General features: G+C 38.0%; 1 protein-coding gene across 1 annotated transcript in view; it reads left to right on the top strand.

The window, feature by feature from the left end:
* The window catches only part of prkcaa (protein kinase C, alpha, a), an 83,965-nt gene extending 59,745 nt beyond the window's left edge, over positions 1-24,220 (top strand). Inside the window, exons 9-17 of the mRNA XM_020931494.2 lie at positions 129-266; positions 699-872; positions 1,240-1,331; positions 1,431-1,493; positions 1,904-2,042; positions 11,081-11,161; positions 11,633-11,740; positions 13,498-13,638; positions 21,424-24,220. Coding sequence (XP_020787153.1) covers positions 129-266; positions 699-872; positions 1,240-1,331; positions 1,431-1,493; positions 1,904-2,042; positions 11,081-11,161; positions 11,633-11,740; positions 13,498-13,638; positions 21,424-21,588 — 1,101 coding nt within the window. The 3' untranslated portion in view covers positions 21,589-24,220. The remainder of the gene's footprint in view (positions 1-128; positions 267-698; positions 873-1,239; positions 1,332-1,430; positions 1,494-1,903; positions 2,043-11,080; positions 11,162-11,632; positions 11,741-13,497; positions 13,639-21,423) is intronic.
* Positions 24,221-27,596: the final 3,376 nt, after the last annotated feature.

Genomic DNA, 27,596 nt, shown 5'->3' with positions numbered 1-27,596 from the left:
CATGTTAAGTCTTTCCCGTGAATGAAAACGGAAGCTTTGTGTTAAATTGTTCACTATAAGTATATATGTAATAAAACTCCTCATCTTCAGACTCCTTACATCTTTCATCTTGTGTGCCCTGAGAGCAGAAAGCCAAGCTGGGCCCAGGAAAGAAGAACATTTCAGAGACTGACTCCTCCGTCCAGCTGCCCTCCACCATAATGGACCAGGTCAAACTCAGTGATTTCTCCTTCCTCGCTGTGCTGGGGAAAGGAAGCTTTGGCAAGGTGGGTGCACTATACTATTACCTCAGACTGTTCATGTCTTCCATTTTTTAAATTCTGTATTGTGCAAAAATAAATATTTTATGTAAATTCATGCTATTACTTTCTTCTACCACTCAAAATCATATTTGTAGTAAGTTGTATTATTCAGACAATATCTATAGTATTCCCTCTGGTGAAGTTTCCTTCCTATTCCTAGTTTGACAGAAGTCTGTTAAAGTAATAGGAAAAGATATGATCATTCCTCACTGTCATCAGCAGAGGGCAACACAAACCTAATTCAAAAAGAATGTGAAAGAGCAAGTGCCAGATTGTAGATGTATTGAAGAATATATCTTTCATACATATTATTTCAAGTAAAGCTGTTCCTCTCAATACAATACTTTAAAATCAAGTCTATTTAAGCTTTAAAATCTTCATTCTTTGTGTATTCAGGTGATGTTGGCAGAGATGAAGGGAACAGATGAGTTGTATGCCATAAAGATCCTGAAGAAAGATGTGGTGATTCAGGATGATGATGTTGAGTGTACCATGGTGGAGAAGAGGGTCTTAGCCCTCCAAGACAAGCCGCCCTTCCTCACATACCTGCACTCGTGCTTCCAGACAGTGGTGAGTGAACAGACCCTTGGGTTTACTATATAAGGACTCTGTAGAACAGGTCAGCTCTATTAGCCCAAACATTTGGTATCAGAATACTGTATTCACTTTCCTGTCATGGACACAGGATGTTTGAACATTCAGAACATAGAATATACAGTTTTTACATAGTCATTACTATGGCAATGGTCCTAATTCTTCATCACTCTGAAACTCTTGGATAGCTATTGTGGGTAATCCTAGATCTCTAACAACATGGCACAAACACAGTGTACAACATTTCTTCATCAGTTAAAGGAGCACTGTCCAACTTTTCTGATGGGGAATTGTAAAAAGTAAAATATGTTTATCTCTCTGTCTTTACATTCCTCGTCAACAGGATCGGCTGTACTTTGTTATGGAATATGTAAATGGTGGAGATTTGATGTACCATATACAACAAGTGGGCAAATTTAAGGAACCTCAGGCAGTGTAAGTGATGAATTTTCATGTTTTGATTCTGTTTTAGGAGTGGTTTTGTGGCCTTTTTCACATCTTTACAGTGCCCTGATGGTTTGCTTGTTATTTCAGGTTCTATGCAGCAGAGATTGCTGTTGGTCTCTTTTTTCTTCACAGTAAAGGGATCATCTACAGGTGAAGATTTTTGAGTATTCCTATCTGCATTTTTATTATCATAATGTGAAATAATATGATAATTTTTTTTTTATTTACTTAAGGCTTATAGATCAATTGACGCAATAATGTTTATTGCATTTATCTTGAGTATACATTTAATTTATAATAAGTTATATATTTTAATTGTCGAACATTGATGAAGTGGCACTAAACAAGGGTAAGAGGAATGTATAAATATTGCATCATTTATCAAATTGAAAAAAACATAGTTCTGAAATGAGAAGAAAATATTGTTTTTGTTTTATGTGGTCTAAACATACAGAAGAGCTCTAGCAGGTGTACCACAATATGACTGTTGGCATCCTGTTGAAAGAGTTGTGGTTTTAACATTACCCAAGCTAAATTTAAATCTGTATTTGTGTCTTCAGGGATCTCAAGTTAGACAATGTGATGCTCGACTCCGAGGGGCACATCAAGATTGCAGACTTTGGCATGTGCAAAGAGAACATGATGGACGGAGTGACCACACGCACCTTCTGTGGCACCCCCGACTACATTGCCCCAGAGGTACGTGCTCTTTTCTAATGTTCAGAGTTTACATGTTCTGGTGCCAGGATTGGGCTTTTCGCTGTCATGTCTGGGTTCTGTCACCCTTGTCCTGCTCAAAATACAGGTCAGTGCCCCAGGACCAAAAATAAATAAATAAAAAGCAGGGGTGATATAAGTCTTTAGACAGACATATCTAAACTTAACCAAGCACAATATAGGCCTCCTGCCTTATTCCCTGAGGCACAGTCAGATTCAATGTTTTCCTTTTAGACACATTGAGCAAGTGGTAAACTAACTGCATAAAATATACATTAAATGTGGATGGAAAAAAGCAGACGAGTAAAGCAATGTTTTATGCATAGATGCTAAAAGTGTTTGAGCTCTTCTGTACACAATTTCACTCATTAGACTCGTTAGCTTAGTGCAATGTTTCAGGTTTGAAGTGCTCATATTGGTAGAAAATGTTGAGACATATCAATCCGGCAATAATTGTCAGTTTGAAGGTTCTGATCTGAGAAGCTAAAATTTATACTGCTCTGAGCTATAGTTCTTAGATAAGTACTAACTTAAGCTCTGCCTGCTCTAAAAAGAAAGAAAAAACTGTGTCCCAGTATTTACCTTTGGCCCTTTTTTTACCATGGGTTTTACCTAGAAGAATGAGGAATTACACAATCTCTTGTATTTAGTTTTATTTTCTGAACTGTTTTAAACATAAAAATAGAATTGCTGATTGATTTATCAATCACTTATCATGCTGTGATCACCATGAATTCACACTAATGTAGCTGCTGCCAATGTCTCAGCAGGGGCTTATGGGAGGACATAGTTTCCGCAGTGATGAGGCGTTGAGCTTTACACATTTATGACTGTCCTCTAGGTCAGGAAAGCTTAGCTAGTCCTGGTCAGTAAAGACACATGATGCCCTTGGAAAATATGACTTAATATGACCTAAATTTTCAGTCTTTCTTAAATGTGATCCACAACTTGCCTGTCTCTGTGGGGATGTTATTTCTTTCCCTGGAATGTTCCACAGTAGGGCTTTAAACATATCTCCCTAGCATTTATTCAATTACTGGTGTTTTATAACTCAAAAATATTTCTCTATAGACCTGACCATTAATCTGTCTCCATTGCTATTACCAAGTTTATTTCCATACTATGGAGTAATGAAGGCAAAACAGTAATATCTCCATGGAGACAAGCAGGTGGTGGACCCTATTCCAGAAAAGTCACATAGTGCACCCACAGAAAGAGTTAGCAAACTTTATATATAAATGTAAGATAGTCAAAGTGAAACACAGATGACAACGCTGCAACTTCATCTTGTCAGATTTTAGGACCTATTTGGAGTATTTTGGAGGACATGATTTTTGTTGTAGTTCTCAAGTTGTTTTTTTTTTTTTTCACAAAGTTATTTCACCACTAGGAATAGCAGCCCTTCGTGATCACAGTGTTGCTACTTTGGTACATGCTTTGATGATGTGAGAGCAGGTGAGAAAGAGAAACTGAGAGACACAGACACGTACACTGCAGCCCCAAACAGGTCTGATAAATGAACCAAGCTTTCTGTGCTAATGGAAGTTTGTTTTTAGTCTGCCCAGTATTGAAGGGCATTTGTTTTAAACCATTGTACTATAAGATTAGAAGTAGAAGTTAGCCTCTTTGGAGTTTTATAGCTTTAAAAATGTCTTAAAAATATACAGTGCTAATTGTTAGAATTAGCTTTTTACCCCCCCACAGGCTGTTATCAGTAATCCAGAATAATAACTGCAAGAATGTGGAGATGCTTTACAATGCAAAATGTAAATGAAAAATCATACAGAGAAGTAAATATCAAAGTAAGTTATTTGAGAAGCATAAAGATTCTCAAGATTTCTGGAGTGCGCAGGATATTGTTTGAAATAGTGATCTTTGAAACACTAAGCCGCTGTTGGAAATGACAGCTAAGACATTAAATTATCCTTATTTGTTTGGACATTTTCTTGAATAAGATGCACTATTGTCCTTTTAAATAACTCCTTGACTTCATGTAAAGGTGCAGCTTATTCTATAGTTCCAGATTCATGACTGATATGAAGTGCTTAAACCAACCACAGCAGTGAATAATAGACCTGTCATGATCATTACTATATCAACTTAACGTTCAATATATGAGAGCTGGAACTATATATTTTGTGTTTCTTTGCAATAGTAGAGAGATTTTAGCCATTTTTATGTAAGACAATAAGATTTGAGCCATAGAAGGTTGAATCAATAACTTGACTGTGAGTAATTGGTTCATTCTGCTATTTACTTATTACTCTTCGTGCCTTGAGCAGAGTTGTTTATTTTTCTCACTGATTATGTGCAGTTTGAAGCCTAAATTACATAACCAAATACCTCAATGTATTCTTTTGATTTTAGAAAAGTAACTATATTCTAAATACCACCAAATTAACTCAAAATGTATATTCAGAATACGTATTCTCTGTACAATTATTCAGTTATTTCCCAACACTGCTAGTGAATAGTGGAAACTCCTTCAAAACAGCCCACAGCAACATGCCCTTGTTCACACTGGTTCTGCAGGGATTGTGGGACATCACTGTGAAACCTGCTACAGTTTTGGTAAATATTCTGCTATGCACTATACCGGCATGTTTATTTTATAGCTTTGTCTATGAACAGCGGTCGGCACATGTGTACATTGTATGGGAAAGGAGTGCAGCCTGGAATAGCTAACAGTCTGATCCAGAACTGTCATGTAATATTAGGCAAAGTGGAAGAGAAATGTCTGCTGTAATGCCCTTGCCCACAAATCCATAAGGCAACACTCAAGCATTAGCCACTAGCACAGGTACACAAATAGGTTTTTCTTTTGAGTTGCCTAAGCACAAGACCTGTCATAATAATTACTGACAGATGCAACAATATTTTTTGCTGTCAGTTTATCATGTGTACATTGTCTTTGCACTGCTGGGAAATTTCAGGTTCATTTTTGGCTATATAAGATTTGAGCTAAGTACTAAAGTCTTTCATTCTGCTGTTTCTTTGTTTTATTAACAATATTGTAGATTGTCTAGAATAGTTGTGATTTTAATCTTAAATTAGATTCAAATTTATTGTTTAAAGTCTATCATTCTTTCAGCAATATATCACGCTTCAAAAATTGTTATCATGACAGGCCTACGAACCACTTATAAAACCATATTCATTTTTTTAGGCAAATATGTGAACAGTGCACACAGTGTTTTGGTTGAGTGATTCAGTGGAGCCTCTCTGGCCAGAGGCTTTCCCACAGTAAAGTCCAAATAAAAGCATGCAAGAGCAGGGAACGTGTATACAAAATAGGCAGAAGGAGGAGTTGAGAAAAAGAGAAAAAAATTAATGAAAACAAACAAACAACAATTATTTTAAATCATGTCAAACAAAATAAGACAAAAAAAAGAAAGAATTTAAGTAAGTATGTAGAAAATCTATTCTATCAAATCTATTACAGTAATATACAGTAAAAAAGAGGGAACTACAGAGAACTACATGGCAAAATAACTGTTATTTAGGATTTTTAAATCTTAATTTCTACTTCTGTTCTGACCTTAGTAATTAACACTAAGTTCTTGTCAAGACATTTAAAAAGGAAAAAATTGCATTTCTACAACTCGTATATAAATATATGAAAAGACTTTGAAGCACAATTTAGTTTAAAATTCATATAAATTGCAAAAATCTAAGCTATATTTGGTACTTTGGTTTAAAGACTTGAAATGACTTGAAGCTCAAAGCAGATGACTTGGACTTGACTTAGACTTATGGGCCAGTGACTCAAGACTCAGTTTGGACTTGCCCGTCTTTGACTTGGGACTTGACTCGGACTTGAGGTCAAAGACTTGCGACTTACTTGAGACTTGTAAAACAAGGACTTAGGCAAGGCAAGGCAAAGCAAGTTTATTTGTATAGCACAATTCATACACAAAGTAATTCAAAGTGCTTTACAGAATAAGAAATGCATTAAAATCATAATAAAAACAAATCAAAACATAAATAATCATGAAGATTAAAATTAAAAAAGAGAGACATAAATTGGAGAGAAGAGTGCGGAATGAAAACCTTTCAGTTATTTGCACAGTTAAACAGAAATGTTTTGAGCCTGGATTTAAACAGCGTCACAGAAGAGTCTGTCTCACATGTTCAGGAAGACTGTTCCAGGTTTTAGCTGCATGAACCTGAAACGCTGACTCCCCTTGTTTAGTTCTGACTCTGGGCACCAGCAGGAGGCCGGTCCCTGAGCTCCTCAGAGTGCGAGATGGTTCATATGACACTAACATGTCACAGATGTACTTTGGTGCTCGGCCATGGAGAGACTTGTACACAAGCAGAGCTGCTTTAAAGTCTATTCTCTGAGGCACAGGAAGCCAGTGCAGAGACCTGAGCACAGGACTTATGTGCTCGTACTTCCTAGTTCGAGTAAGGACCCGAGCTGCAGCGTTCTGGATGTTCTGCAGCGTCTCACAGCTCGTTTGGAGAGACCAGTGAGCAGACCATTACAGTAGTCTAATCTACTGGAGACAAACGCATGGATAAGTTTCTCCAAGTCTGATTTAGACAGTAAACCTTAGATTTTTGCTATGTTTTTTAGATGGTAAAAGGCTGCAGATGTTATTGATTTTATGTGACTGTTAAAGTTCAAGTCTGAGTCCATTATTACCCCTAGATTTCTTGCCTGATTTGAAGGTTTTAGAGAGAGAGACTGGAGGTGACTGCTGACACTGTCCCTTTGTTTCTGTGGACCAAACACTATGACTTCAGTCTTGTCAGAGTTTAGCTGGAGAAAGTTGTTTTGCATCCACACACTGATCTGTTGGATGCAGTGACCAAGTGACTCCACTGGTCCATAGTCTCCTGCTGCCAGAGAGACGTAGATCTGAGTGTCATCTGCATAAGGACTTAGTAGTTACTGCTGTAGTAGAAACCTATTAAAAGACAAAATAAACTTCAGACTTACATTGTACGTAGGATGACGTTGAATGTACAAAAACAAGTCAGCTCCCAACATGTAGAATGTGAGAGGGGTAGGGGTTTCCAAGTTTACACTTCATCTTACTCCTTTTTGAGCAAAACTGTACTACTGAACTCCAGGCTCGGGTCAGTATGCCTATTCCAGTTCCGTGTAGTGGAGCCGAGAGAGCACTTTTATCATCTCAGCATAAACATTAAAACACTGCATCATACACACGTCACTGCTAACATGGGAGTGAAGGTCAGTGTGCCCTAAACCCATCATGCCCTATAAGGTAAACGCACAAGACAACAGTGGGCAAGGGCTGCTTCATCATTGTCACTGCAATGTATTCGAATGAAACTGAGCTAAACAGGTGATGAGATGTCCAAGGTCATAATATAAAAAGTCTTTATTATCCCATGGCAAATAGGTTAGTTATTCTCTGTGCTGTATTTCACATCTGTATCTCCAAATGTTGGTATTTCTCAAAGTTCTCAAAGTAGTCCAGTAGTTTGTTTCAGTATCATGAACTTGCCATAGCCAGAGGTTCCAAATTTAAACCCATAACTTCATAAGTGAAATGAAGGGAAATGACCAAAGAAAAAAAAGAAAACTCACCTACATCTCTTCTCCGTCTAAAATAATTAAATATCAAAATTAAATGTCACACAATAAATTTGGTCCAAAGTAAAAGGTATACAGTAGTATGAACTTTTTCTTCATGTCGTCTTGATAATAAAGACTGTCACCTCTTCCTTTAGTTCAGCAGTGGCAGTGTCCTGAAGTCCCCTCCGCTTTTCCTTCTGCATCTGTCCCCACTGTCCTTCTCTATCTCTTTTCCTCTCTGGCGTCTTTTTCCTGACCCGACTTGACGTAGGGCCACAGATCTTTTTGCTACACTGACCCGATGTGTCCACACACTTTCACTGTTTAAGATCCCTGCTGCACAAAGGTCTGCATGAGAGAAGGAAGGAATTGCTCAGTGACACAGCACAGGATTTAAGTAATGATGTCTCTCTTCACCAGTGACCCGTAGCATGGTGGACAGTCAGTGGCTTACGTGACCATGACATAGCTACATACTGGTCAAAATAACAACATTGGGAGTAGAGCTCAGCCAATATGGGTTTTTTCATGGACACCAGCGAAAAACAGTTTTTAGAACACTGATTTTCATTATTTTTCCCAAGTGATGTAATTGTGTATGTAAAGTATGTAAATTTAAAGTTTGCTACAAACTTCACCCAAGCTCTTTTTGACCACAAACCTAAAAGAGAGCAATCATGTTTCGTGCGGTTATCTCTTCGTATTCAAGTGTTTATATAATCCTTGTGTGTTTTATAGGCAGCAGATTGACCAAAACAAAATATCAACCTATGCTAGAGATTTAAGACCAATAGTTGATATATTCAAAAGTTCAAATATTTGTCTACCTCAAATTGGAAGTAGTTGATCTTAGTCTAAATACATGTTACTATTTGTAGCGTATGTAGTAAAGCATGCTCTTATGTGTTACTGAATACCCTTACATGCATGCACCCTTACATGCGTCATGCGTTATCTGTGGACTCACTAATGCACCTATAGCTCTAAGCACTTTGGTCACATGGTCCACCAGTGGCTACATGTCATCAATATTAGAACTTTCAAACAGAAAACATTTTGATAAACCATGAAGTAATTGCTTTTTGCTTTTTGTATTGCGCTTTACAATTAATAATTTTACAAGTCTAAATCGTGTTAGAAATGTCAACTGATAAAAATATTCTGTCAATTTAATTGTTGTTAACATCACAGATATTTTCAGGTATAATAAATTTGAACACTTCTGACTTTGTTTTGTGATTTTCATACAAAAGTGGGCTGTCAGTTAGCACTGAGGGCATATCCCTCCCTTTCCTTATGCATATTGCAGTATTTCAATGCTGACAGCTTAGATTCTATGTGAACACAAATCCACGGCATGTCTCAATGTGCAGCTCTCAGGTTCATCTAAAGGTCAACATGAACACAGCCCAAGACCCTGCTCTTGGATCCCACCCAAAGGTGCTTCTCCTCGTGGTGCGTCTGACCAGCAAGCTCATTAAAACAGAAGCAGAGGGCTTTTCTCACACCAGCTACTCACTAAAGATGTGTGAGGATTAAAGCCTAGCCCCCTGTCTTCTTTTATGGTAAAGCGTGTGGACGTCAAGTTTTCAAAACCATTTATTTGATCTGTCATTTAAACACTACTTGCTTGGTGACAGCCTCATTCTTATTCATGTGATCTTTTGGACTTCAGACACATTTCTGTCAAAAGCATTACGAGCATGTTAAATCAGATTGCTTCATGCTGCAAGTGAAAGACTAAACAAACGTGCCCTTCATCAAGATCACCCCTTAGCATTACAATTAGATCCGTTGCTTGCTACAGTTTACAGTAGCTATCCATAGGCACGCTGTCAGCGTGGTCCATCACTTTGTTGTGATGACATTTACTGTGAAGAACCATAAAGGGGCAGGTATAAATCAGCACAGCAGTTTTTGAAAGGAGGTCTGTGGACTTTTCATTCATTAAGGTGTTTTATTGCAATCTATAATGTCCTTGTTTTGCACTAAACTGGTCCTGGTTTGGGCCATATAGAGACAATTCTTATCATTTTGATTTCTACTCCTGCCACACCTGGAGCCAGCGATATTGGCTGGATGTTCTGATCAGTCAAGTGCAAACAGACTGAAGATATGGGAACGAATATCTGTTATTTTGAGAGAAGCAGAAGAAGAAAACACACACAAAGACCATGTACTGTAGTTCAGGGACAAATGTTCAGGGATTTTGTACCATTACCTAACTCCTAGTGTTAGCGGTGAGTAATTGGTTAGTTTAGTAGAATTGTGGCTTATTCTAGGATTTATAGCACACTGCAAACAGAAATTAATCTTGAACTGGTTTAAATCATGCCTGCCACAGAGGTCAACAAGTCCTGGAGAATGGTGATTAATAATATTTCTGATACCGGCCCATAGTGTCACATGTTATCTGCACTGTTACGTAACAGCGCATTTACATGGTGACATTTAGTATGTTTGTATGCATGTGAGTGAGGGCAAACACGTGGACATACAGCGTGTCCCGCCCCCTCTACCCTGGACCCTCAGGACAGCTTCATAACAAACTGTCCCAAGAATACGGGGTGTGTTTGTGTTGGCTCCCAGGGGCATTGTGGAGGTCAGGTGCAAGCCATTAAAAACCTGTCCCTATAGGTTCTGCCGCATACTGTAGCTCCATGTTTGGGGCAGGCTTTGAAGATGTGCACGTGTGTGTATGTGGCCTTCACTGTGTACTTATCTCCTGTGCAGTACAGTTGGACTGGGAGAAAGCGCCAACCTTGTTCAATGTCAGAGCAGCCCAAAGGAAAACTGAGAAAATGTCAAATTCATAAGACCAAGAAAAATAGCTCTGCCATGTCTTTCTCAGATAAGCAGTGTACATTGTAGTTCTGTATCAACATGAATTATTATATCTAGTCTTCAGAAAGGTTTTGCAAAGTTCTACTGTTCATAGTATTCTACTACAAGCAGGCCAAGGTTTATAACATAATTTATAAGCAAGGTCAATAAGTGATGAATTATATTGTGGTGCATTCATTGTAATTAATACATCTACATTTTTAGAAATTTGAATCAATGAATAATTCCTTATTCAAGTCTTGGTAAGTTCAGATGCAGTGGTTATACTGCACTCCAGTGTAAGGAAGTGTAATCATAAAACGGGATTATGCTAAGTTATAATGATGTCCAGCTGTCAGCCGCTGTTGTTGTTGTTTTGTGAAAATAAGAAAGTACCACATCTTGTTAGCAGCAATGTAATTTATATTGACATTTCTCAGTGCTTTGTAACCTCTCTGCCCACACACCCAATGTTGTCTGCTACAAACGTCTCTCTCTCTCTCTCTCTCTCTTTGTTGAGTTAGACCAAGTTGCAGCTACAATTACATATATTCAAATGTGAAATAGAAATGTAAACTTTATTTAAACTTAATGATTTCTCTGCAACATCTATTGTTTTAGCTCTAACAGTAATGTTTCTGTTTCTCAGATCATTGCATACCAGCCTTATGGACAGTCAGTGGACTGGTGGGCATATGGAGTACTGCTCTATGAAATGCTGGCCGGACAGGTGAGGACACACCTTTAAAAAAAATCTCTCTTTTTTTGAGCAACATTTTGCATAAACTGTTCACACCACCATTTAGCAATATGAGAAATGCTGAGACTTTCACAGAGATTCTAATGTCTGTATACATTTAGGTGATTAACTTAAGTTAAAGTAGATATTGTTTCTATTAGACGTATACTCTCTATGTGAACTCTAAGGCATGACATCGGCAGAATTTTCAGGCCAGGGAGGTCAGTGGAGTGGAAATGACAAATAATTCATTTTTTGAACTGTCATAAGAACCACTTTATTTTAACTGATGATAGCCACCAGAGAGAATACACTAGCTGGGTCATCCACTCCATTAGTTCTTTGTCCATTCCCCAAGTGCCTATAATGAGAGCCTGATTTGCTTTGGCTTTTGGACTGTGTTCATCCACAAACCCTTTATCAGAGTGTGAACAACAACTAACAGCCCTCCTCTACTCACAGCCGCCATTTGATGGAGAAGATGAAGACGACCTGTTCCAGTCCATTATGGAGTCTACTGTGTCCTATCCCAAGGCTCTGTCCAAAGAAGCAGTGTCTATTTGTAAAGGGGTGAGTGCCTCTGTAGCAATTAAAAAGTAGTTCCACATTCCACTCCATAGTCCAGCATTTTCAAAAGTGACGAAAAAGGTGATTTCCTGCTTTACAAAATGGCATCATGTATATTATTATGTTGGTTGGAAACAACTGCCATTTAATTTATTCTGAATTCATGTATATTGTATACTGTTTTTTAGCTTTGGCATATTACCGTAATTACTTTTTGGTTTCTGCAGACCAAAAACTAATGTGCATCTTGTACTATGTAGTATTACATAATATTTGTACTATTTGAAAAGTTTCCTGTGTTGATGTTGTTAGTCCCAGGGGTCCTCCTCCTGTGTCTCTTGTGGCAGAACAGATCTCCAGAGACACCTCTTTGTACAGTACAGTGGGTCAGAACAAGTGACTCTAAGCCTGAACTTATTATTATTATTTTATTTATTTACTAATGCAGCTTTTTCGGAACAATATAAGCTGACTTATAAATTCATAAACTATTCAATATATAAACCTAGCACTCTGTTAAGTTATTCATTATCTTACAGTAAGTATGTGTGCCCTCATTTATATCTGTGTCCTTGAATGGCACAACAGCTGCACTCCCCCTTAATGGATACGTATGTGGCTCTTGCCGAAGGCTCAGAGAGTGACTAGATAAAGTAAAGGCAAGTGATGATGCTAAAGGAAGATAAAGGGCACTGCTGAGTGAAAGGAGTAAGAAAAACTGCTTAGAGGAGCCAGAGCAGGCACAGTCAATCATAGAGGGACAGACTGGCAAATGTACAAGCAACTACATATAGTATGTTTGCAAAATACAAGCAAATTTGTTTTTACAGTAGATTTGATCTTGTTCATTTTCAGTGAATGCAGCTGGTCCCACTACTGTAATGAGGAAACCTGTATAGATTTTAAGTAGGGCACAGATGTATAGTGGGTACACATTTGTCTAAATAATGAGGTGTTTCCTAATTGTCTTCTTTGCTTGGTATTTATTATGATTGGAGAAGCTGTATTATGTGAACAATGTTTAGTAAAAGTTCAGAAAAAAATATAAGCATTATGTTGCCAGAGATTCAGGACAGAAAGCTGCTCTAAGGAAGGCTGAAGTGGTAGGACTACAGATTTTGAGGGACTTTTGGAGGTGTGATTTTGAGGTGACAGTGTTGGCAGAAGGATGCTCTCTCACCATCAGAGCCAGAGAGGCACAAGGCTGTAAATGACTCTGTCATCAGCTGTTCACCAGCTGGATCAGCTCCTCTGCTGCACATGTACTTGCTTTATGACACTGGTGGAAAGACATAAAAAGATGGATTCTCAATCTTAAATTTTACATCCTGAATTTGGCTTACACCCAAATCCAATATATTTAATACAGTACAGTAATACGGTTTTATAATATGAATCCATTCTTCTAGCAAACATCATCCTCTGTTCTATCTGGGGTCAGGTTGCAGGGGACAGTCTAAGCAGTGATCTCTTTTTTTTATTGTAAAAACCAAAACCATTTTCCAAACACAGTTCTAAAGCACTTGTCCCAAAGGATGGCCAAAAGCCAAATAATGTCTGTTCATTTGCATTCGACCATCACTGATAATCAGGCTGATCTCCACAGTGAGTCACAGACCAAGGATTGAAATTATTGTCAATTTTATAATTTTATTCTGAAATGACAAAATTGCGTCTGTGAAGGTATGTTGCTAAAGGGGGATTTAAACCAGATTAATTTGAAAAATAATTAACTAGGGTCAAACTTGGTTCTGTTGCAGCTGATGACCAAGCACCCATCTAAGCGCCTGGGCTGTGGTCAGGAGGGGGAGCGGGATATTCGGGAGCACGCCTTCTTCCGGCGCATCGACTGGGAGCGCCTTCAGAACCGAGAGATCCAGCCTCCATTTAAACCCAAAGTGGTGAGTAACATGTGTGCACACCTTCTCATGCACAAAGCACAAAAGATTCCTCACAGAGATCCCACTTCTCAGCTGTAGAGGTAATTTGTGTTTTATGGGAGTCACTATGATCATTTTAATGAAAGTAGAAAAGTCACCATGAGAACACTATTAACACAAACTATGTATATAAACTAAGCAGATGCTTGTCCAGAGTTGGAAAAAATTGGAAAACTTAACTAGGGTAACTGCCGATTCACATTATTGATGTAGTAGTAACAACACTAGTTTAAAGTTTATTACGCAAAATTGAGTCTTGTGAGCTTTAAGTCATGTTCGATTGTTGTTACCTTCTCAAAAACATAACTGGAGTTATGAGCATTTCCTGTTTTACCACATGACATCACAAGGTGGACATGTATGAATGAAACAAAACACATCTCCAGGTATGTTTCATGAGAAAAACATCATCATAAGATCAGAAAACAGTGTAATGTGGCCCTTTAATAATGGCTGATGTTGGTCTGTATGGGAATCATGTGGGTAAAGGAACAGGTAGGTACATGGTAAATATTTTCTGAGAAGTTGGCACTGTGGAAAAATATTGTTTTAGAAAGTCAGAGGGTTTTTAGGCTACAAAGTGCTGTGTAAGTAAAAATAAACAAAAACAAAAAAATCATTATAATTTGAAGATGTGGCTTTTTTCCAAAAATAACTTATTCACATCCTGTTTCCAAGGAGATTTTGCAGTGGGTTTAGTTGCTGACTAAAACACTCAATAATAAATAAACATATTGCAGATGTAACAAAAAGATATAATAACTATTTGCTTGGAGCATATTTCAGACACAGGATTATCTATATTATTATATATATTAGAGCTTGTGCAGCATTAAAAAAAGTTAGTTTAAATCCACCATCTGTTACAATTCTTTATACTTTTTCCACATCTTTCACAGCACTGTCAGAGTTTGCTGATGTAATTTGACTGTATTTCAATGCAACTCTTCACTAAGTAGCATTGTCTGCATGTGCCAGTGATGTGTTCAAGGGACATTTGACATTCAGGCTTTTCTTTGATTGCAAACAGTTGCAGTAGAAAATATATTTACTGCTTATGGAGAATAATAATTGCTGTAAGTGTTGACAGAACAAATAGATCGACATAAGGGGCAGATGTAGGTCGGTCAGATGTCAAGCTCACAGCAGCAGAGCCATAACACAGCTGCTACCCACTGGCTATGTATGTGATCTGCACTATATAAGGTCTCCATGCACTGTCTGTCCATCTATAATTAATACAAGATTGATTTATTATGGATGTCTTTATAGCAGAGATTTAGCTGCAAGGCATTTTATAGTCCTCCGGGTGTATACATCTTCTGCCTATGCTTTGTGCACATTAACATGCATTAAGGAATATTCTTGTATACAAAAGTGAGCTTGGAAAAGTTAAAGGAAGATTGGAACCTGTGCATGTGTGTGGCTGATTCCATTCATCACATTTAACCATTACATTTAATTCATTATACTAATTTCACTTTGTTTTGACCTTCAAGGGCTGCACTTCCTCTAAACAGGTGAATTACTGCAGTCATGTGTGATTGCAACTACAAGCAACCTGTAGTGAGCTTAAAAAGGCTGAACTTGTATGGAAGACATGATGGGTATTGCATGTACTGCCACAGCTGCACAGTCTGTTGATGCGTAGGAGGCAATCGATGCAAAAGTTTGATGCTAAAGTTTGAGTGGATGCACGCTGAGAGTTTGTTAGCATGGCCATGTTCAGAGAAAGACAGGACGGAGGCACAGGGAGGAACAGAATCAGTACCATTTATCTGGCATTTTCAAAAAATCACTAGACAATTTGGAGAAAATTAGCTTTCGAGTTTCTATAAAACAGAAATAAGTATTTTTAGGGTTGTGTCAGGCATATTTTAGCTTTGGGCTGGGGGCTATTTTGCAATCAGGACAAAGGCTGCAACATAAAGACAAGTGATTCTGAGAGAAAACAGACAAAACAACAAACAAAGGTGAACTGTTAACCCCATTAATAATAACTACATTAACATTGATATTATCTTAAAGGTGCACTGTGCAATTTCTCTGGTGGAAGGTCCGCTAAGACTTGTCTCCATGGAGATATTATTACTCTGCCTGGAATGTTCCATGGTATGACATTAAAGGGACAGTCCAAAATTTTGGACATAGGACCTCATTTCCTAGTTAGCCAGAGTGTTGGAGACGTGTGGAGACACTTTTAAAAATATTTCATCCAGTCCTTGTATTTGCAGAGGTCGCTGGTGCTAGGCTAGTGCATGTCAATGGCCATAGTTATCCTGCCACTAAAAACAGTCTTACCCACTTCACAAAACACCCGAAGCAAATCTGTAATTATGTCAGACTATTGATGTGAATGTCTGTGTCAATAAAATAATGTTTAAAATAAAACTAACCTTGCATTGCATGAATCGTCGCATGTTGAGGGACTATTTTCTCTGCAGCAGCGGAATTTTACTTTGTCGGTAAGATAGGTGCTAGGTGATATCAAACCGCCACTGCCAAGCTTTCTATGAGGAAGTACAACTCACTGCTGCTGCACACACATAAATCCTCCAAATACAAGGTTGGTTTTAGTTCTTAAATTAATCTATCACCACAGACATTTACACCGACAGTCTGGTGTAATAACAGATTTGCCTCGGGTGTTTTATGGAGTGGGTAAGACTGTTTTTAGTGGCAGACTAACTATGGCCATTGACATGCACTAGCCTAGCACCAGTGACCTCTGCAAATACAAGGACTGGATGGAGTATTTTAAAAAAGTGTCTCCACACATCTCCAACACTCTGGCTCACCAGGAAATGAAGTCCTATGTCCAAAATTCCGCACTGTCCCTTTAAACATATACATCAAGTATTTATTCATTACGGGTGTTTCTTTTGCTCAAAAATAGAATAATTTCTTTTGGGAATAGGGGCAACTCTCCACAGATCTGAGCTGTAATGTAGCGTAATGCTATAATAATATGCTTGTCTCTGTTTCCATGGAGACAAGCAGCTGGCTGACCCTCCACTAAAAATGTTACACAGTTTAAATTGTCCAATATTATTTGTCAAACTAGTCAGGCATTGGCTCTACACCATCTACTTGCTTGGACAAATATTTCGTACCCTAGAGTACACTGATTTAAATAAAAAAAATAGTAAAACATTTTAAGACTAGACCTTGAGCAGTTCAGCCAAGATTGTACTTACTGTTTTCAGAAAAATAGAGGATTATATCTTATACTTCTTATACTTCTTCTTATACTTATAAGTAATAGTAGTAGTGATTGAAGGTAGAAAACATGTAGGGATGGTGATAAGGATGGTGCTTGCTTTTATATTCATGTGAGTGCTGTGGTGCTCAGAGTGGGGTCTGTTGGTCTATTAGGTGCAAACAGCAGTCATTACCCACCCCTCCCTCGCCCTGCTCCGCATCTAACCCTCTAATCTACTCCACCTCCTCCTCTTTCTCTCTTCTCTCCATCTTTCACCCGCTCAATCTCACTTCACCCTCCCATGACAGCAACCGAATTACAATCAATATCACCTCTGACTGAGCCTCTCTAGTGCGTGCGAGAATCTATATTTTACACTGAATCTATATTATGCACGCAGGTAACAACTATAATTAAATGTTGTAGATGCTATTAGGAAGCAAGGGTACTTTTCATGAGGACATAACGCGGTCAGTGGACACTTGTGGATGACTGACCATTTTTGTGGCTGAGGGGCACAGGGCGTTAGCGAGGAAAGTAGGTCAAAGAGGAAAGCTGCTGATGTGCAGTGATGGGAGCATTGGAATGAGGAGAGAGAGCAGCTCAAAAATACATCTAGTGGGAAGTCTGAGTCAGTTCTGTCAAGTTGGGATGGGTTCCAAGGATATCCCGCACACACATGCACACACATACACAGGGACTTCATATGGATGAATATTGATGAGTTGTGAGTGCAGCTGTAAGAGAAAAGCTGACATACATAACTTGAGTTAGCAGATCTGTCTCTCCTCTTCTCTTGGCCTTCTTAGGGTGACTACATTCATTAGTGTAAGTCAAAGATTTCAGGTGTTCAAATTCCAACTGCAGTGATTGGCTTTGGCAGTTTTTTTTTTTTTTCCTGGGAATAAACTTGATAATTACTTTTTCTCATTATACATGCACAAGTTCAAACATACATACACCCACACGCACTCAGAAAAGTTTCCAGTCATGGTCTGATTTTACAATCTTACAACATAAGGCAAAGCTATGTGCTGTTTTTTGTTTGTTTGTTTGTTTGTTTTTTTCATATTTTTTGTTTGTTTGTTTGTTTGTTTTTTTCATATTTTTTGTTTGTTTGTTTGTTTTGTGGTATAGTGTCATTTGTGAAGAGCATTATTTGAATTTGTTGTTAACAAATACATTTGTCTATTTTTATTATTTAGTCCAGAAACATATGTTATAAATTAAAGTTACCTTTACAGATACAAATACTGTGGACAGTTCCAAACAGACAAATAACAACAAATAAACAAGCATACATGAAGCTAAACATCACTGTCATTGTCTGTTTATCACTTGAGAAATCAAACCAACCCACTTATCGCATCATCTAGTTCTGTCAGGGGAAGCCCTATAATTAATAATGTGAATATTGGCTAAGTGTTTCGAGGTGATGGATTCTCTAATTATTATGTATGGATGTGCAGTCAAATTGTTATTAAATACATGTCAGCTTTATGAATACTCTGTTAGAGCCTAGACAATAGTTAAACATCAGTGATTATAAACAGAAGTTTAGTACAAGGACAAAGTGTGTTTGGGGCCACTGGCTTTATAGAGGAGGAGAGGACGATGGGGCATCCATTTATCATGCTAAGTGGCTGGGTGTTCTTTTAATATGCCCGTGTGCAGAGGCGTGCGCAGCAGCATGTGTGCCAGGAGAGCAAAGGAGGAGATTAAAGATGAGGAAAGTAGGTCAAACACCCATGTAGGACACTATGTCATCGTGTAGGGACTGGAGCAGCTGATGGTTTTGGTCTCAGCCCACATGGTTTGGCTGGATTACAAAATTAAACATGCTTAACCAGCTTTTTTTAAATTCTAAAAATAAATGAAAGTTCCTGCCTGTAGTTTGGGCACTGCACATGCTGTACTGAACTGGCTAAAGTACTTTTAAGTTGTATGAGGAGGCAATGATGTTATGGAACCTTTGTGGCTAAAATACTGCTTTAACTACATGTTAATTACAACATTACAACAACTTCCTGGTCATGTGGAACGCTTAACTTGTGTGTCTTTGGATTCATGCTCAATATGAAGGCACAGCAGCTGGACCTTAACTGCTACATTACAAACAAAAATATTGAACCGATAATTGTAATACTTTACTTTACTTTACTTTTAATACATTTTTCCCCTGTAGTATTATATTGCCAGAGTGTGTGCAGAGGTCAGTGTGAGCATTGCTTGCTTGACTGGTCAGTGACAGATGGGAGTAGACAAGGAGACAGGCACATCAGTGGAGGGACGCTGGCTATTACCCGTCAGGTGTCTTCTGGTGCTGCGGTAAAGTGAGGACGGAGCTTCTGTGATAGAAAACAAAGCACACACTAAAGCCTCATTGTTCACCTGTCTGTGAGATGCGCGCTCTTCTTTCTACAGGGGCTGACAGGTTTGCACTGGCCCCGAGCGAACATCACCTGCTTGCGACAGAAGTCAGCTTTAGAAATCAAACCACAATGTCTCTGTGTTCACTTGTGTTAAATCACCTGGCAGGTTTTGTCCAGTCTCAACAACAGCCCAATTTACAGTAGATTTGTCTGCCTTAATTCTATACAGTGTAACAAATAAGACTGGACAAGCTTATAGACAGTGGGTCAGACACTGGCTCGTCCAAGCTATAATCAAAACATGTTCGAGATGTAGGGCACTGAGTCACAAGTCTCCAAGACGGGTTACAGCCCACCGGCTTTGACGCTGCCCAAATGCCAACAGATGAAGAAGAACTTAACAGGCAGCAAAGGGCATGAAGAGCTCTTCTGTAGATGTTTGATGAAAATTGTGTTTGAAACTGGCCTGTTCATTAGTCAAGAGGCATCTTTAACATCATTGACCTTGTGTGATGGTAGCATTTTGAGATTATGTGATGCATCTACCCAAATGCTAATCTTTGTTTTTGGCACTGGCCATAGATTATTGACAATGGCCCAATGTTAATTTCTTACCCAAACCATTTACCATTTATATCTGATTTAGTGTTGTTACTTAGAGAGGGGCGGATGAGTACTGGGTATGTAGTGGACTATGTGTGTTAACACTGTTGGTAGCACTGCTTTTATATACTGTGGCTGGTGGTAGCAGTGTCATTTCAAACATAGTGATACTTTGCACTGACAGTGCGATGGGGAGCTCTACATGTATATCTAAGGTGGAATGTTCAGCTGTTACGATGGTGACATGATGCACACATTAGCAAAACACATTAGCAAACACTGCCAAAAAAGTTTTAAGAAACTCAAGAAAAATACTAATTGGCACATTTTCAGGAGCCTGTGATCAGTATAAGCGTTCATGTTTTTTTTTTTTTTTTTTTTTTTCTGGTCAGATTGGGTTAAAACAATGCTCAGATTAAACTCAAATATCAAAATGTCTGACAGAGTAGTGCCTTCAGTTAGCATCACACCCCGAGGGAATGTTGATGGCTTCAGCTGCAAAGTATCAATCTATTTTTGTATTGCATAACCAGAAAGCTAATTGATTCATTTCACTTTTACACTGCCCTCAATAAGTTACATATGTTGTATGTGCGTAGTTGACCTGGAGCTCTTTTCTACATACTCTATACAGCACTTGCACTATTGATGGCTCTTTGCATCCTATATCTGATGCATGATAGGTGTGAGCGCATTGTTGGCTCGTCTGAAAATGGTGGAATATGCATGAGTAACAACCACAACAACAACAAACACAAACACATTACATCTGTATAGTAAATATGCACAAATATATAAATACATGTGTTGGTATGAAATATACACTACCAGTCATGACTTTGGATGCACCTTCTCATCCATTTTTTTTTCTATATGTTTACTACTTTTGACATTTTATATACATTTAGAAGACATCAAATATATAAGGTAAGATATATGGAATTATTTAGCACAAAAAAAAGTTAGGTTAAATAATCAATATAATAATATTTATATATTTTATATTGAAACCCTCAAATTATTAACTTTTTTCTTTGTTGAAAAATAGTCGGTAGAAGTGCTTAACTTTTTTTCTTTAATAATAAATATATATGTCTTGCATCTTGAGTCCAAACTTTTAACTGGTGCTGTATAAACATACACTGTCAGTCAAATGTTTGCACACACCTTTTTTTTTTCATACTACTTTCTACATTTTAGATACATACATAAGATATCAAATACATGAAGCAAGATATATGAAATTATTCAATTATTATTTAGTTATTATTTAAATAACTACTAAATATTTTTCGACAAAGCAAAAGGTGGATATATTTATTTCTCTTTTTTCTTTGCTACACTATTCCATATATCTCATCTTACTTCATATATTTGATGTCTTCTGTATGTATATCAAATGTAGAAAGTAGTAACTATATAGAAATAAACGCAAGAGGGTGAGTCCAAACTTTTTAACTGGGAGTGTAATTATATTTCTTTTGTATATAACTGAATGTGTAATTTCTTGCTATTTTTTGTTGTGAAAACATGCCCAGTGTTTGATTTGTGTGTCTCTCTCTTTCCCAGTGCGGCAAAGGGGCTGAAAACTTTGACAAGTTTTTCACGCGCACACAGCCTCAGCTCACCCCTCCAGACGAGCTGGTGATTGCCAACATCGACCAGGCCGAGTTCGCCGGCTTCTCCTTCATCAACCCTCAGTTCATCTACTCCTCCCTCGACAACTGTCTATGAAGAGGCCAAAACATGTCCACATTTTGACCCCATGAGACGACGCCTTCATACTAGTTTCACTCCAAGTGTACAATAAAACATTAAAAAAGCAGTAGTTAACTAATGTAGTGACTAATGAGAAGCATGTAACTTTGTCCTATGTAACGTACTGGAGATACAGTGGTACAGAGACAGATGCGTGCCAGACATATCCATGCCAGTATCAGAAAGATGTATCAGACATTTTAGCATGGGTTTCTCCTCCTCCATTGTGCAACTTGCCTGAAAAAATCACCAAACAAACTAAATGTACCAAAATCAAGATTACGTTAGTAGCACAAACGCTCTAGCCAAATACGAAGGAGTGGTGGTGCACGCAATGAGTTCTATGTGATTCTGTGTTTCCTGTTTACTAGTTTTTAATTAACTAATTTTTAACCTTTACTAGTTTACTGTTTGAATTTAAACAAACAAATGTTGATTAGGGGGAGCATGTGAGGAGTGAAGGCTGGCATAGGGCTGATTTAGGTGAGTTACAACGCATACCTTATGGTTGTGAAACACTGTCATATTGGACTGCACAGTTAGAAATGAAAAATACAGTTTTCATTGTGGTGGCCAGTGTCACCGGATGTTCTCAGTATGTTGTGCACAAGACCATTCTCCTGTTTACCTTCTAAATGTTTACAGTATGTCCTTTAGCCTTCACTCAGTGTTGACCACTGTTGTCCACCTCTGCAGTCACACCTCACTGTCCCAACAGAAGCAGTGTGGAAATGTTATTTAATATAATCCATCTTTAGTTTAGCTACGTAGAATCTTTAGTCCAGAAAATAGCCACTTTAATTTCTTTTAGTTTTTCATTAAGGTAAATTGCTCTTTTTGTGATTTCCTACATATTTTTCCATTAGAAATAACTATTTTATTGTAAGAGATATCAGTGTATAACACCTTTGTAAATAATCATTATTTAGACAATTATTGCAAGTTACATTTTTATACCAACACTTGAATGTGCTTTTAATACATAAATTAGATATAACAATATGTGTATGTGCAAAAATACACTAGAAACTGCCCAGTCCAACTGCTAACTCCTGGATGTTTAGTCCAGATATTTGAAGTTAGGAGACAAATGTATGTGACTTGTTTTGGCACATTTTTTGAGAGCTTTCTCTGTTTAATAAGAACTAGTATAGTTTAGCTTGGATGTGTGTCCTTCTGTTCCTGCATGCTGCCAGTAGACCGCTGATGCATGTGACCAGCTGAATGCTGCATGCTTTCGGGTATGAACCGGGCTGAGGTATGCTCTAATCCAAAATACACAAACATTTTTAATGTTCAATGACAGCGTATGTCAATAAAGTCATTAAGAGAAGTAAACCTGGTCATAATCTTCAAGTCTTCCACTGTCTGCTTCAGCAAATGTGCTGCATGTACAATTGAAGGAGAGGCCATTCCACTTAATCATACTACAGCCATATGAAATGTCCGGGTCAATAATCTACTGATATTAATGTTGTTGTGGTCATAAAATTATTAATGAGATGTTTTAGTACATTAGTAGACGTTTACATACCCCTGACTTCAATACTTATGTCAATTATCTTAATGTTACTTTGCTGTAATTGTGTTTTACTGTTGCCCTTTAATATTTTATGCTTGAGGAATGTCTCCTGCCTCCTATTCTGTCCTTTTGATAAACTTTTGCCTGTGCCAAACCCACACGACCAGAGCTATAGAAATTGTCCCTTTAGCTGTCGCCTGCCATATGTCTTACCACTTCTGTACTTTTTTAGGTGTGATGTATTTGAGTTTATTTGTCTATTTCTAATTTGCATCCTTCTAGACTATAAACATTTTCAGTTTTATGGAGTTTTTATTGTTATTCAGCATCCAAAGTGACTTACACTTGAAAACAGCTCTAAATGTGATTGGTCCCTTTAAGAGTTTACAAGCTTATCAAATCAAATAGTGTGCCTTTCCTATTTAGACATCAGACATCATCAGCTCTTATTTATCATTTAACTATTACAGTGATTACAGTGAGTGTGGAAAATAGCCATTTGTCATTTTAAGTGATTCCAGGAAATCTTTCCATTTGGAAACTGTAGTGCCCCTCATGTGTCAGGGTGTACCACCCCCTCACCCCAGCTCCTCAGTGCCTCAGACAAATCAACTAATTCTTTCACCTTGAATACTTCTTTATCTTCTCAATGCCCAAGAAAGCCATTAGAAATGTATTGTTTCTCCTTGTTGCTTGCCTTTTTAAAGACATTTTAACTAATACAGAAGAAATTATTAATAATTATTCTGTTTTGAGTTTGAATCCATTTATGTCCAATGTTATGTCTAAGCTGATTCCCATCTGACTGATCAGAGGATCGATGGAGAAATGCCTTATTGTTCAATACACAGCATTTCTTTTATTGCTTCAGTTAAATTCAGTCCTCCTCGTCTCCTGTACAGAAACTACAGACAGTATACACTTGCATTAGTATGAAAAGAAGATATTGTATTTTGTATTGGTATATGTTCCTTCATGTTTGCCTGAATCCTAGTTTAACCAATTTGAGCTTCTTCACCTGTAACCAATTGTGTTATTTGTACCTAATGTATAATAATGCAAATAAATACCTATAAATGAAGTGAATACATTGCTTGTATTGGACTTGTGGGGCTTGTTGTGAGTAAACATTGCAGTTGCAGTATGGAGAGTTGTTTGTGTGAGTATGTGGGCGTTTGGACTTGGAGTATTTTCTCTACTCCTCTTGTAGGAGGATGTGTAGTTAAAGGCAGAGGAGGGTGAAATACCAAGACTATGATGGTCACGCTTTTAGCAGTTAAACTCTGTGACAATAGGTTCAAGTTCTGCTCTTCATGATAATAACAGAGCTGCTTTTCTGTTAGGTCGTGTTTAGTTATGTACATCCAGTTAATATGGTTGGGCTGGTTGCACTGACTGCACCCTTGGGTGATCATCATGCTCAAAGCTGGTGTGGGTGCTCCTCTGCTAATACAGTTATTATTTGGTCCACTGCCTCACCTTATTACCTACATACAACATATGTATGAGCATTTTAATATTATTTGAGATTAAAACTTACTTTCTCTGTGAGAATGAGTATTTATCACTCGTACATATTGTCTTACACACAACCCAAAGGCTCATACTCACTACAACAAAGACTATGAGCAGCAGATGATGGATCATAAAAAGTTCAAAGTTAGTCAATTTCTGAAGTGAAATGTGGTCAGTGAGAAGTGACGTCCCAGTCAGTTCTGATGACTTCATTCAATCCTCTAAATGAAGTGTTTTACATGTGATGTGGCAGATACTCAGCAGTGACTGTATGCCCTGGGACACTTTGTATTTTTGTACTGCGAGGAGCCATCCAAAACCATGGGCAGTTCTGTTCACAAAGGAAAGAAGAACATTCTAACACAGAAAATCTAAAAACTGTTCCGTAAATGAGCATCTCGTTTGAACTTCAAGCTATTTGTGTTGACTTTAAGTGGCGCTGCAGCAGAAGTCGTTTGTATTACTAATATCACATAATGTTGTTTTATGCAGCAGTGAAACACAGCTGGAGGACCCAAACAGACTCTTGACCTCTCTTTACAAGTGTTCAGTCTAAATGGTAGAATTAAACCTGCTGGGCGCGCCAGGACTAGCCCGACCCCAGGCGCAGCTGCCAGGATAATACAGCCCAGGGCGCGAGGACCTTGTTAATTCACTGGACATTTGAGGTCTCTGTGGCGCGCAGACAAACACAGACTAAAGGTTACGCAGACAGCGACGTGACGGAGCACTCCTAACACGCACAGCTCACATGAACGCACCCGCTCTTTGCGCCTTGGCACGAGGGAGGATCCTGAGGAGAAAAGCCTCGTCAGAACTAGAGGAGTCACACGTGCAGCGCACCACGCACAGCGCGAGCGCCGCAGAGTACATGTCGCGTTTTGCACGGATCCTGCTCGACTTACGCGCCAAACTTGAGCCCCCAAAAAGAACACGGAGTGAACAGAAGAACCGAGACAAGAGGAAAGGAGTTATAGAGGAGTGATCCGAGTTTTTTATCTGAGCTTCTCTTTACAGAAGGTAAATGTACACTTTTATAGATCTTCATTCATACAGTTTTATTTCATAACCAGTTTTGTGGGAGACCACATTATTGTTATAGTTAACACGGGACGCTGCTATAGGCTAATCTGTAAGACTTAGAACCTAAAATGGAAAAATGTTTGGGATATCTATGAGACAGCCATGTTGTTTGTGTATTTAAGTGACCAGATGAAATAAATATACTACTTTAACGTTATGAATTCTTTTCTGTGTCGCTGCATTCAGCACCGCGGACAGCGACCCGAACTTCCTTTTAATGCCCCAGATTAAGACCGTGAGGCGCTGTTTATCTATGTCCAAATTCACTTGCCACATCTGCTCAAAACAAACAGACAATGTGAACAGCTTACTTTCAGTTGTTAAAATAATGCCATGTTTTGAAACGCAGCCCGTAAGAGGTAGACTACAGCTGCACGACACATGCCTCCCTGATGAACCGCTGTGAGACAATGTTTCACCTATAGAAAACATGTTGTTTACGCTCCCATTGCTACGGTATTGCTTTTAAATTTAGTTACTTTTAACGTTTCATGTTGTTATACTAGTCATATTATAAAATATGGGATTCTAACTGATTCTGTAACCAAAGATTATTAATTACACTTAAGCAAAGTCCATAAAATGCAGTTCATGAGTTGAGTGGGAGTGAAGGTTGAAAGGCATCATGTACTATAGTTTAACACAATTGTGTTTTACTAATTTCTCAAGTGGAATCAAATATTTATTCTGTGTTTTGTTATTTCATGTAAAATTCAGTATTGTTATAGTCATGTTTGTGATTTCCTCTTTAGTCCATTCAGGCTTGTCTAATTTGGAGGCCTCTCTGTGGTGCGTTGCCTTGACGATGGGCCAGGACAGAGCCGAGTGTGTCTAAACCTGCACCCAACAATAAAATGAATGCTGGTTTAATGCTATGGGTCACTGGAGTTAAGGGACTGTTCAGGTTTGGGCTCATTAAACTCAGTAAATGTTTTTGGAAAGCCATTTAGCTGCAGTGAGACAAGAGCAGAGCAGTTTATGTATTATTGATGGCTCAGAAAAAATGTTTACTAAAATGATGAGTTTTTGAGGATTTTTATTTGGCCTGCAAGATTCTTTACAATCAAAATGAAATCACAATTTGAATGGTCACAGTTAGCAGATCCCAAAATCTGCAATTATTGAATCATTTCACAAAATATTGTATCTTATTATCTTATTATACCTGCATAAACCCTGATTTCTAGACCTCTACAAACGTGTTCTGAAAATGCATGTGTTTCTTTTTTTACACACACACACACGGTTCAGCCTTAATTTTAGTATTATGCTAACATTGCTATTTGTAATACTAACACTAATATGAACAACTAAAATTACACTTTGGGTTCAAGATGTAATATAATTTAAAGATCCTATGTTACACAAAATTGATTCTTGTGGGCTAAGTCAGGTTAAAATGCTGTTACACACTCGAAAACATACTCGAGGTTATGTTTTGTTTTATTCACAAATGTCTAAGTAATTCTAGGTCTGAAATCATCCAAATGACTCCTAGTGAAGGTGTTTGAAAGTGTAAAAACACAGTGGAACATTTCCTGCCTTACCACATGACAACACAAGGTGGAACAGAGCGTTTTCGGTTTGAGGGAAGTTGTGGGAGTTGATGGAGTTTGTGTGTTAAACAAAGTGTGAATAAAACATAACACAACTCCAGGTATGTTTGTGATGAGAAAACAACATTATCAGAAAATAGTGTAATATGGTCCCTTTAAGCTACAAAAAATACATTTCTTTCAGCAAAATAAACAAATAAAGCTGAATAAAGAAGTGCATGTGACCAATGCCCTGTCAACATGTCAGTCACAGATCATTTGTGCTAACCAGACATGACATATTTAACTTATCAAACAATTTATCTGGA

The sequence above is a fragment of the Boleophthalmus pectinirostris genome, unplaced genomic scaffold (assembly GCF_026225935.1).
Source record: "Boleophthalmus pectinirostris isolate CB_2022bp ecotype Guang Dong unplaced genomic scaffold, ASM2622593v1 HiC_scaffold_22, whole genome shotgun sequence".
NCBI lineage: Eukaryota > Metazoa > Chordata > Actinopteri > Gobiiformes > Gobiidae > Boleophthalmus > Boleophthalmus pectinirostris.
This window is presented reverse-complemented; position numbering and strand designations above follow the sequence as displayed.